Raw genomic sequence first — 12,356 nt, 5'->3', positions numbered from 1 at the left:
ATCTGAAATGTTGTCCATCCCACATGTTTCTGTCCATCTTGATTATTTTTGGAATTTAAAAGCTCCCTCCAGGGAAATGTGTTAAAAAGTGTGTTCCACATACAGAAAAAAGTGTGACTTGTACTCTGAAAATACGGCACTTTGTTGGTGTGCTAGTATTGTGTTGTGACAACAGACTGCTTCAGCTGTTTCAATGTGCATTTAGTTTGATTAGTTTGTGAGACTTTAATTACTTTTCTAATCAAAAACTTGACTGATGATCAATTAAGGAAACTACTTATATTTTGATCCCAAATCCACAGTGTGTTGGTGTCAAGTCCAAAGCGTGCACATACACTTACTGTACACGTAGTTACTTTGAATGAGGGTGTGTTCACATCAGGGAAAGTCAATGTTTGAATTAATGAATCCACTATCAGCAAAGCTTTCCAGACCCCTTCATTCCCTTAAATATTCCATTTAAGTCAGGCCCCAGAGTGATTGGGTTCAGCTCTGCTGTATGGAACAGGCAGTGAGATAGATGTGTGTTTGTGTGGTGCATGTGTACGTGTGTGCGTTCTTAATGCTGGCCTGTTCACAGCTGGGCTCCAGCTAATGCCTACTGTGCTGCCTCTAATGTGGCCTAGTTAGCAGAGCTCATGGTGGGTCTGGGTTGGTGCAATCCCCAGCTTTGGGACGTTTTTTACACTTCACGCTTCAGTGCATCTGCACAAAGAACTTGGCCCCATAACCCGTAAGCCCTATAATCCACTCTGTAAATATTCAGAGGATGCCCACTTTCGCAACAAATGCCCATGCATGGGCACACTGCAAAACCTGCCGCAAGCTGCCCAGGTGAAATCCAATCCGGAGTCAATTTAGCATGACACAGAGCGCTTTTGTGTACCATGAGCCATTAACCATTATTACTGCAATGACAACAAACATGGATAATTACACTAATACTTATTTACACAGAGCCAAATAGTACTTGGTATGGAAGTTCAGTTCAGTTGTACTGCATGTACCAAAAATGAATTAATTAATTAAATAAAGTTCGACTTTCACCTCATCTTTTCCTATGTGGAGCTGATGTGTGTCTGATGGACTGAACTTGGTCCTGAACCTCCTCCACACTCCAGAGTTTTTCAGTTCTCTGATGAACCCATCCATTCACCTCCACGTCATCCTCTTTGCCCGTTCTTACTTTCTCATCACTCTTTTACCAACATATTCATCATCTCATAGTTCGCAGATATTTCTCCTACAACCACTGCACCTCTGACTCTCTCATTTCTTTTTCTGTCCTGCTTTTTAAAACCACACATCCGTCTCAGCTTTCACATTAACGCCACAGCTAACGTCTTCTCCTTCACTCTCTTCACCGCTCATGTCTCAACGCTGTCTTATGAAAAGGACTTTTAACCCTCTCTGCACTCTGTGGACTATTTCTGCACTCTACTCTCCATCTTCTGCTACCACTGATCCTGCCCATTTAAAATTATTCTTTTATTTTTTTCAGGCTAATGTCTGGTGCAGGGTCATTCCACACCAGAGGAATAGGACACGCAATAGGACAGCATATATACTGAATATATATTGGTAATGACTCTCTAAGCATCATTAAAGTAGAAGTCAACAGAATGTCTGCTGACATGCTTGGCTGCTTCAAGTACTTCTGTAGTTTTTGTCTGCACACACTGCGTGAAGTGATTAATGTAAGAACATAAAGTGCATCTTATGGTGTTGACCACTTGCAGAAAGAGTGCTTGACTGTCGAGATCTAACTACAATGACAAAAATTAATGTCTAACACAAGTATGTTACCCCTTTTCTTTTGTATGGCAATGAAACATGGACCCCTTTGCCAAAAACACATAAAGCAGTTAACAACCATGCATCAATGTGATCTTACATCTATACTGCAAATCAAATGGGATCACTTTGCCTTGAATGAAGAGGTCCTTGGGAAAAAAAAAACAAACATCAAAGATACAGAGATCAAATAAGCCAGAAACCACCTCTGTTGGACGGGGCACATTTGCCATATGGAAGATGACCAGCCAGCTAAAGCCTTATTACATGGTGAGCTGGCTGACTGAACAACAAAAGTTGGTTGGCCACTACTTTGCTACAAGGACATTTGCAAAAAGCTTTGCAAGAGTTCCGTGGTTAACGATCACAGCAAGTGGAGAGCCCTAACTCTCAACTTCTGCAGCAAGATTAACATTAAAAGAAAAGATCAAGAAAGAAAGTCTGAAAACTGCCATAATAGACAGACAACTGCCAACCTTAACACCTGATGAACTATAGACTACTTGACTGTTTTAATGTGCTTCTGCTCATATCGTGCATGTGTGGCTCCTGTTGTTGCAACAACTGGGGTACAATATCCACTGGTCACTGACCTAATGGAATCTGATCCACTGCATAAATGTCAAGGTCAATATGAAGAGTTCAGATGCAAAACCCAGTATCTCCAAAACCATAGTTTTTTAGTTGACACCAACATGTACTTGGCTGTCAAGGGGACCATCAGTGTGCAAAATATGAAAGAATTTAAACAGTTTTCATGTTATTGATGAAAGTCTGTGCATTTCCGCATATGGTTTCCTTTAAATCTCCATTTTCAACTGCATTTTTCTCCATTTGAAAAAAAAAAAAAGGACTTACTGGGTTTTGCAACTGAACTGTTCATATATAGATCAAAAGGTCATCACCCCAAAATTGATTCAAATGTTTGAAATAAAAAGATCTGAATAGTGTCCTCCCATTTCCAAACATACATTGTTTGTCCCGATTAGACAATTGGCTCAGGAGTTACGGCCGTATACAATTTGATGGCCAAGGCCTCTTTTGCAAAATTTACAAAATTAGGCAATGCCCCATAACTCAGAAACCATTAATCTATTTGGCCTGACATGTTCTGAGTTTCATGAAATTTAAGAAGGTGAGGTTTAGCCCATTGGGTGATTTGTTGTGGAATGACCCTGGTAGCCAAGAAGGAACTGAATTATTTATGATTTCTACATTATTCATAGTAATATTAACCAAGATTGAAGAGATGCTTCCTGTTAAAAACAAACACAAATCACTGCAACTCTACAATGACTGCAAGCATTCTAACTATTTTACTTCATCTCATTCTGATGCAAACAGTCACAATCCAACCTGCCATTAACTATAAGTCATATAACCATCTGAACATGTGAACTTAATCAATCCATGTCCACCTCACTCCACGTGTGACATACAAAAGGAGACCTGGTGCAATGCCACAGACTGTGTCATGAAATCCAGAAATAGCAACATGCATAAACACCCTGATGTAATAATTGGAAAACCATGCCTGCAGAGACGCATGTCACTGTACCGTATTAACATCTGAGAAACCAACCACTGATTCATCCATTTCTTAGCACCAAACTTGAACCATCAAGCCAGATTGAGTCTGTTATCGCAGTTCACTTAGACCATACTTCAACCATTATCACTGAACAAAAAGATGTGAACAAGCATGATGAGGGAGACAAAGTGCAGAACAAAATAATGATCCACTTACCCAGAAGATGAGGTTGAAGGTGAACATCATATACTTCAAGCAGCAGAGGCAGCCTCTTGCCATGTTGCACTTCTTAAATTCTAAAAGGAACACAAATGATAGATCCAGGTAAAAGACAACGTACTTGCTGCCTTTGGGTGAGCTGTACTTGTTGTTGGTTTTGTCTCCGGCGGCGGTGTCCGCTGCTGTCCCTGCTTGCCCCTGTTGTGCGCTTTTGTGCGGCCCGGTGGAGCCGTAGAAAGCACCGGCAGTGAATCCACGGCCGCCAAACGGACGGCCAGAGGTGGAGGCTTGGGGAAAATCAGAGTCACGACTATCTACTGAAGGGCTACGGTGAATGGCTGACTCCTCACTGCTGGACTTCTCCATGCTCTAGGGCTGCAGCGGCTGATGAAGGGCTCCCTGACGCACCAACTACCATAGTCTCAGAGGTGACAGGACAGAACAACTCGCCCTCTAAATCTCTGCTGATTCACGCTCAAAATAGGTAAGGCTGCGTGGAAACACAACCTTATCCAGGTCAAACCACAAGTGGAGAATGTTGGGTGAGAGCGTCTCTGAGACCAGGCTTATGTGCCCTCTGCCTGTTTGGCTGAGATGGTTGTGGAGTAACTGTGGAGTCCCGTGAAGAGCATTACCCCGGAGTTATGACAGGGCTGTCCTTTTCGGGAGGAACTTCACATGTCCCCACAGTCCTATCCTATAATATCACTGTAATCTCTTCCTTTGCTGCTTAGTGCTGCACCCGGCGTATCCACAGGGACCCCAAGTGATCTCTTTAGCGATCAGCTCCTCCAGTTGCACATCCTACTGCTGACCTGGGAACTTTTCTCCCCTCGCTCTCTTGCTTCTCCGCTCTGTGCCGTCTCAGCATGCTATGACGCGTTCTCGCTCCTCCCGTTCGCCCTCTTCCTTTCGGAGCCAGCCTGTTTTCTCTAGTGTGCCATTCTGCACTCAGCGGCACAGCCGTGTACACTGCCTGTGCTGCACTCTCCCAGTAACGGGCATTCCCTCTCTCCCAACAGCTCTACCCCAACTCTCTCTCTCTCTCTCTCTCTCTCTCTCTCTCTCTCTCTCTCTCTCTCCCCCCCCCCTCCCTACTGGCTGAGCAGACAGCCAATCCAGTTCACAACTCCTCCTCCATACCAGTGTCTTTAATAAGCCCGTCACTCTCAAAGCTTTGACAATACGCGCCAAGAAATTTAATCGGTGCTGACAGCGATGCCAAACACAGTTTGAGAAACTAAAAAAAAAAGCAAAGAAAAAAATATTTGTCCCAGTAACAGTGTAACGGGATTCGGCGATTGTACAACAGGTTTGTGAGTTAAAGAAAACCAGCTGGCAGGTTTTTCTACGTGCGAAGAGCTGATGGTGACACTGGCACCTGAAATTTCACAGGCGCCAAAACAGCGTCTCACACAGCATTAATCTGTAATTTAATTGATGAGTTGCTGCATAAATAATCCAGTTAACACTGGCAGAAGGTGATTTATTTCCAGTTTCTCAATAACAGATGGATTACGGGGGAGGCTGGAAACTCTTTTCACCTGTAGCTTTGTCGTTGCTCTCACTCTCATTCATCACTGAGTAGCTTGTGATCGTGTGAGGGGAACTCATTTGCTGCCAGGAGCCACAATATGAAATACGGCACCACATGAAGCTGGGAAGGCAACAGTGTCTTTAAACATTTCATCAAGCTGCTATATGCCGACGGGTACAAGGATGTTCCTGGGTAAAAATGGTAATGGACCAAAGGTCCACTCATAATAAAAATAATGTCTTTTCCAGCAATGTATGGACCAACAACACGTGCAGTCAGCCTCAATACCTGTTCTAAATGATAAATGCTAACACTATTTATTTATATTGTTTTAAAAATGGTACATTTAACATTTTCAGGCCAATACATGTGCTGTACAGGATGCCAGCCGAATAAGAATGAATAAAACCAAAATCATGCCCATCAATTTCTGATGCTATCAATAAATCAGTCAAAATCAAACTTGGTTTCAAAGTCAACGTGGGTAAAACTAGATTAATTCATTCTTAAACATTATAAATAGTAAGCCAAAGACCCATGATATCCACTATGACCAGCATTTTACTGCTTTGAAAAATGCAGGTTGTTTTTGCTATTATTATTACTATTATCACTGTTATTATGAGAAACAAAATGTCTTTAAAATGTCTTCAGCAATGGGACATTACTCTAAAGGAGTCGAGGGCCATTCCCACCCTTCACTCCTCTGGCTCCACTCCTGCAGTCTGTGTGAGCAGCATGCTCAAATGAAGAAAAACCATGTGTGTGTGTTTTTTAAAATCACTTTTATTGGCTCTGTGCTGTGACTGATGCACACAGTTAGGGTTAGGAACGAGGACGGGAGTTGTGAATTAGCATTAGCTATCAACTCGTTGTGCTTCACATTCACATCAGCTGCAAACATTGTTTGTACTATGTTTGATTGCATTGGCCCTGTCAAATAAACAAAAAAATAAATACATCATATTTGTGAATAAAACACTGTGTATTTAACATGAAACATTGTGTTAATGTTCTTTTAAAACATGCACTGCATTCTGTCAGCAGCAGTACAGCCCAGCTGCTCGCTCCACTGACACCACGCATATGAAACAAAGCCAGAAGAATTGTGCAGGTTTTTAGTGAATCAGGTTTAATTTATCCCACATTGACCAATTAAAAATGCGTTTATCAGAGCATGGTCAGATTTGATCAGAATGGGACATCCCAATATTAATTATATGCCCACTACTGAACTATGCATCAACAGGGTGCATAGTGGATTTATTGCTGCATCTTTTGAGGAAATCAATGTGGACAAACCTCACTCCACATCCCAAGGAACATCACTGAATTATCTTAATAATTCTCTGTGGTTTGAAGGCAAAAATACCCCATGAACGCGGAGGTGATACATTGTTAATGCCTCATTCTTGGATAAGTACGAGGTCTGTCCATAAAGTATCGTACCTTTTTATTTTTTTCAAAAACTATATGGATTTCATTCATATGTTTTTACGTCAGACATGCTTGAACCCTTGTGCGCATGCGTGAGTTTTTCCACGCCTGTCGGTGACGTCATTCGCCTGTGAGCACGCCTTGTGGAAGGAGTGGTCCCGCCCCCTCGTCGGATTTTCATTGTCTGGAAATGGCGGAATGAAAAGGACTTTTTTTCCATCAGAATTTTTTCAGAAGCTGTTAGAGACTGGCACCTGGAAACCATTCGAAAAATTTATCTGGCTTTCAGTGAAAATTTTACGGGCTTCACAGAGAATAAGGACTTTAACTACAGGTTTAAGGACCCCTTTAAAGACGGTCGGTGCGCCGCGCTGCGAGCTGCGACGTCGCGGCACAAACCACTGGATCATTTCTAAGCTGATGGCTCTGTGGATACGAGACCGTCGTGTGCTCTTTCTCTGGTTATCACAAGACCTGGACATCAGCCATTTTCCGGCAGATTTCACTTTTAACAAGAGATTTTGTCATGGAAAGCCGCGCGGAGGCTTCGCGCGTCACGACCGATTCGCTGATGAAGCGAGACAAAGGAACACCTCCGTTTCGGAGTGTTAGAGGACAAGTTGGGACATGTCCAGCTCTCCACAAGTTCTTTTATACTCACTCGACTGGTAAGCACTGAAAGTTGAGCTAGACAAAGATTACACTGGGAAACAAATCGTAATCTAGATAACTAGATCAATCTAACTGCGCAGATTAAACAGCTAACAGATACAGAAAAACACCGCTGTGCTCCGGAACAGGAAGTGATACAATACCGCAGTGAGAGCCAACCACTTTAACATCCATTAGTAATGCTTTGCATTTCTATGCTGCTTCCGTAATGTTGTTATACATGCCGTAGCACTACGGTTGTTTTTGCCCATCACATGGTACGAGTCTGGTGCTTTACATCAAACAATGCACTAAATGACATTTGTGGGCAACTGTGACCTTCACATGCCTATCTGACATGGTTATACACGGTGGCCTTCAGGAATTCATATCTGCAAATGTGAGACCAGGGCTTAAGAAATGATCCATTTCTCTGCTTGTGGCTTTAAATGAAAACAGCCCGTGCTGCCACCGACACATATGGCGAGCAGGCCTCCCCAATGCCAGAAAATACCAACAGATCACCACAGACCTAAACCATATCCTAACCCTAACCCAGGGTTTTTGTTAGACTATAACTGTATTTTTTTCTGTCTGTAACATACTGTTAATCGTTTCCAGCTATCAATCCAACAGTTATATTTCTTATATCCGCATATTAACCAACATCTGCTAACAATAATAATTTCCGGACAAATAAATTTCTGCTCTGAGTATGAGCCTTGTAATATCTCTGACTTCCTCACATGCTTGCGAACACCTGCTCAGCGGACGTTTTTTGTTATTATTGAGCTTGTATAGAATTCCCACATATCTATTCATTATTTCAGCGTAAACGTAGCTGATTCAACTCAAAATATATTAGGTCCTTTCAATGTTTCTTCTTCCCACGTGATGAATGAAGTCCCCTCTAAAGTGGGAGAGAGAATCCATCTTTTGAAAAACTTTGCTGTAATTTTGAAGAGTGTAATGATGTGGAAAAATAACTGGTGCTGAATGTTAAATGGAAAAAATAGCGATAGCGTAACAATTCATATATTGTCATATTTTCTTTTCCTTTCTCTAAAAAGCAAGTCAGGACTGCAAAAATGCCAGACCAATACCACAGCCCGCAAACTCCAGAAGAAAAACAAAACGATTCATTTGTCACAAAATCCATATGTATCATGAACTTGATTTGAAAACACAGCAGAAAAATAAATGAATGTTGCATTAAAAATCCAGCCCACAGTGTTTGATCCACTGTTCAGCATGACAACCGCTGAGTTAACAAAGAGCTGGATCAAGAAAATTGACTGACTCTGTCAATGGGAGATAATGTGGGGACTTTGATGAAGCTTAAACTTGAACCATACAGTGCATCCAGAAAGCTTTTAATGCACATCACTTTTTCCACATTTTATTTGACACAGGCTTATTCTAAAATGGATGAAATTCATTTTTTTCCTCAAAATTCTACACACAGTACCCCATAATGACAATGTGAGAAGTTTTTTTTTTTTTTTTTAGATTTGTGCAAATTTATTAAAAACAAAACAAATAAAAAAAAAACTAAGACATCGCATGTACATAAGTATTCCAGCATTCCTCTGTGATAGCAGAGAACCTTCCAGAAGGACAACCATCTCTGCAGCAATCCACCAATCAGGCCTGTGTGGTAGAGTGGCCAGACAGAATCCACTCCTTAGTAAAAGGCACATGGCAACCCACCTGGAGTTTGTCAAAAGGCACCTGAAGGACTCTCAGACCACGAGAAACAAAATACTCTGGTCTGATGAGACAAAGATTGAACTCTATGGTTTGGAGGAAACCAGGCACTGCTCATCACCTAGCCAATACTATCTGTACAGTGAAGCATGGTGGTAGCAGCATTATGCTATGAGGATGTTTTACAGCAACAGGAACTGAAAGACTAGTCAGGATTGAGGGAAAGATGAATGCAGCAATGTACAGAGACATCCTGGATGAAAACCTGCTCCAGAGCGCTCTTGACCTCAGACTGGTGTGATCGTTAATCTGTCAGCAGGACGATGGCCAAATGCACACGAACAAGATATCAAAGGAGTGGCTTCAGGACAACTCTGTGAATGTCCTTGAAGGGCCCATCCAGAGCCCAGACCTGAATCTGATTGAACATCTCTGGAGAGATCTGAAAATGGCTGTGCACTGACACTCCCCATCCAACCTGATGGAGCTTGAGAGGTGCTGCAAAGAGGAATGGGCAAAACTGCCCAAAGATAGATGCACCAAGCTTGTGGCATCATATTCAAGAAGAAGTGAGGCTGGAATTGCTGTCAAACGTGCATCAACAAAGTACTGAGCAGAGGGTGTGAATACGTATGTACACGATTTGTTAGTGTTTTATTTAAAAAAAAAGGCAAAAAAAAAAACTCTTTTCATGTTGTCATAATGGGATGTTGTGAGCAGAATTTTGAGGGGGAAAAATGAATTTACTCCTTTTTAGAATAAGGCTGTAACATAAAAAAATATGTAAAAAGTGAAGTGCTGTGAATACTCTCAAATAATAATGACCACCAACTGTTTGCAAGTTGACTTGAGACTGGACTTGCAGATTGATGACTTGAGAATGACTTGACAGTGACTTCGTCCCACATCTGGTATTAACTATAAAATATGACCTCTAGAAAATACTCAACACTTTCTATTGAAAAGCCAGGGTTAGATACAAAGACTCCGTCGTATTCACACAGCAGGCTGACATGACATTTTCAAGGTTTAGCACAAACAAGCAAACAGAAAATCTGTGCAGGATTCTTGGCTGAAATATCTACATGTGCATATCATCAGACAACAAAGCGATGCAGTGCGATCAAGACAACTGAGGATGACAACTTTCAGGAATCAACAAAGCACAAACCTGTCTGTCTCTGCATGATTGCCAGTGTTTAATTTTACCTTCAGCAAAACAAATGACTATGATAGCAGCATAACGGCCCTTACAGACTCCAAAAAATTTGTTTTTTCCTTTGGAATTTTCAAGTTAAAGGAAATCTGCTGCAAGACTGCACATTGTTCTGCTGTTGTAATGGTCACTGGTCAGTGGACAGCCAGTAACAGCTCAACCGGCAGACAGATAGAAGGACAGTTTCCAATAAATGGGCTTAAAGTTAAATCCAGTAAGAACCATTCGACAGATAACCTTATCCAACACTCCTGCCTTCAAAGATCATCTTTCGACACCAGTGCTTAATGTCTTAAAGTCTTATCACATTTCTTGAGTATCTCATTTTAACTCTCAGAAAATCAATTAATTAATAAAACTCACAATGTAAAATATTGTCCAACCCTTAGAGCAAGCACACAGGTGACAGTGGTAAGGAAAAACTCCCTCTGATGATTTGAGGAAGAAACCTCAAGCAGATCAGACTCTAAGGGGTGACCCTCTGCTTGGGCCATGCTACTGACACAATTGACAATACGAATATATAGGAAATTTTGGGAGTCCATGCTGGTGCACAGGATGGGAGACCTGCAGAAGAAAACACCCACTCGCATCTCTGGAGGGAGCCGCACCTCAAACAGAGAGAAAAAACTGAATTAGGTGGCAGAAAGACAACAAATATAGTACAATTTGTCAGCATTAAGCAACAAGAAAAACAGAAGAAATACTAAGGTGATCGCTGGCCACTAGCCCTAAGCATCACTAAAAGACCCAGACTTTAGATAAAGTTGAGGCCATGGCTCCGTTTCCTAATAAGATGAATTTAAAAGGGTAAAAAGCACAGTAACATACTAAGCCAGTATGCTAGCCATACGAAAGGGAAAATAAGTGCATCTTAAGTCTGGACTTGAAAGTCTCTACAGACTCTGACTGTTTTATTGATGCAGGGAGATCATTCCACAGAACAGGGGCACGATAAGAGAAAGCTCTGTGACCTACAGACTTCTTATTCACCCTAGGGGCACTAGCCCTGCACCCTGAGAATGCAGAGCCTGAGCCGGTATGTAGGGTTTAATTAGGTTATAGGTTAGTAACAGAACCTTAAAATCTGATCTCACAGGGACAGGAAGCCAGGGAAGAGATGCCAAAATGGGTGTAATGTGGTCGAAGTTTCTGCTTCTTGTCAAAAGTAAAGTATTAAACATTAGGTCTCTCTCTTCTAAGTCCCTGTTGGTAAATGATATAATAATTGATCAACGTATTGATTTATTCTGCCTAACAGAAACCTGGTTACAGCAGGATGAATATGTTAGTTTAAATGAGTCAACACCCCCGAGTCACACTAACTGTCAGAATGCTCGTAGCACGGGCCGTGGCGGAGGATTAGCAGCAATCTTCCATTCCAGCTTATTAATTAATCAAAAACCTAGACAGAGCTTTAATTCATTTGAAAGCTTGTCTCTTAGTCTTGTCCATCCAAATTGGAAGTCCCAAAAACCAGTTTTATTTGTTATTATCTATCGTCCACCTGGTCGTTACTGTGAGTTTCTCTGTGAATTTTCAGACCTTTTGTCTGACTTAGTGCTTAGCTCAGATAAGATAATTATAGTGGGCGATTTTAATATCCACACAGATGCTGAGAATGACAGCCTCAACACTGCATTTAATCTATTATTGGACTCTATCGGCTTTGCTCAAAAAGTAAATGAGTCCACCCACCACTTTAATCATATCTTAGATCTTGTTCTGACTTATGGTATGGAAATAGAAGACTTAACAGTATTCCCTGAAAACTCCCTTCTGTCTGATCATTTTTTAATAACATTTACATTTACCCTGATGGACTACCCTGCAGTGGGGAATAAGTTTCATTACACTAGAAGTCTTTCAGAAAGCGCTGTAACTAGGTTTAAGGATATGATTCCTTCGTTATGTTCTCTAATGTCATATACCAACACAGAGCAGAGTAGCTACCTAAACTCTGTAAGGGAGTTAGAGTATCTCGTCAATAGTTTTACATCCTCTTTGAAGACAACTTTGGATGCTGTAGCTCCTCTGAAAAAGAGAGCTTTAAATCAGAAGTGTCTGACTCCATGGTATAACTCACAGACTCGTAGCTTAAAGCAGATAACCCGTAAGTTGGAGAGGAAATGGCGTCTCACTAATTTAGAAGATCTTCACTTAGCCTGGAAAAAGAGTTTGTTGCTCTATAAAAAAGCCCTCCGTAAAGCTAGGACATCTTTCTACTCATCACTAATTGAAGAAAATAAGAATAACCTCAGGTT

General features: G+C 41.4%; 1 protein-coding gene across 3 annotated transcripts in view; it reads right to left on the bottom strand.

Annotated features, from left to right (window-relative positions):
• tspan9a (tetraspanin 9a) overlaps positions 1-12,356 on the bottom strand; it is a 782,740-nt gene that overhangs the window by 339,289 nt on the left and 431,095 nt on the right. For 2 of the 3 annotated variants that reach the window (XM_034177075.1, XM_034177076.1), the window contains exon 3: positions 3,542-3,621. In XM_034177075.1, coding sequence (XP_034032966.1) covers positions 3,542-3,604 — 63 coding nt within the window. In that variant the 5' untranslated portion in view covers positions 3,605-3,621. Of the gene's footprint in view, positions 1-3,541; positions 4,610-12,356 lie in introns of those variants that run through there. The other variant, XM_034177074.1, reaches the window with a different exon arrangement.

The sequence above is a fragment of the Thalassophryne amazonica genome, chromosome 8 (assembly GCF_902500255.1).
Source record: "Thalassophryne amazonica chromosome 8, fThaAma1.1, whole genome shotgun sequence".
In the NCBI taxonomy this organism is placed as follows: Eukaryota; Metazoa; Chordata; class Actinopteri; order Batrachoidiformes; family Batrachoididae; genus Thalassophryne; species Thalassophryne amazonica.
The sequence above is the reverse complement of the archived record's forward strand: the minus strand, read 5'-3'. Positions and strand labels throughout refer to the sequence as shown.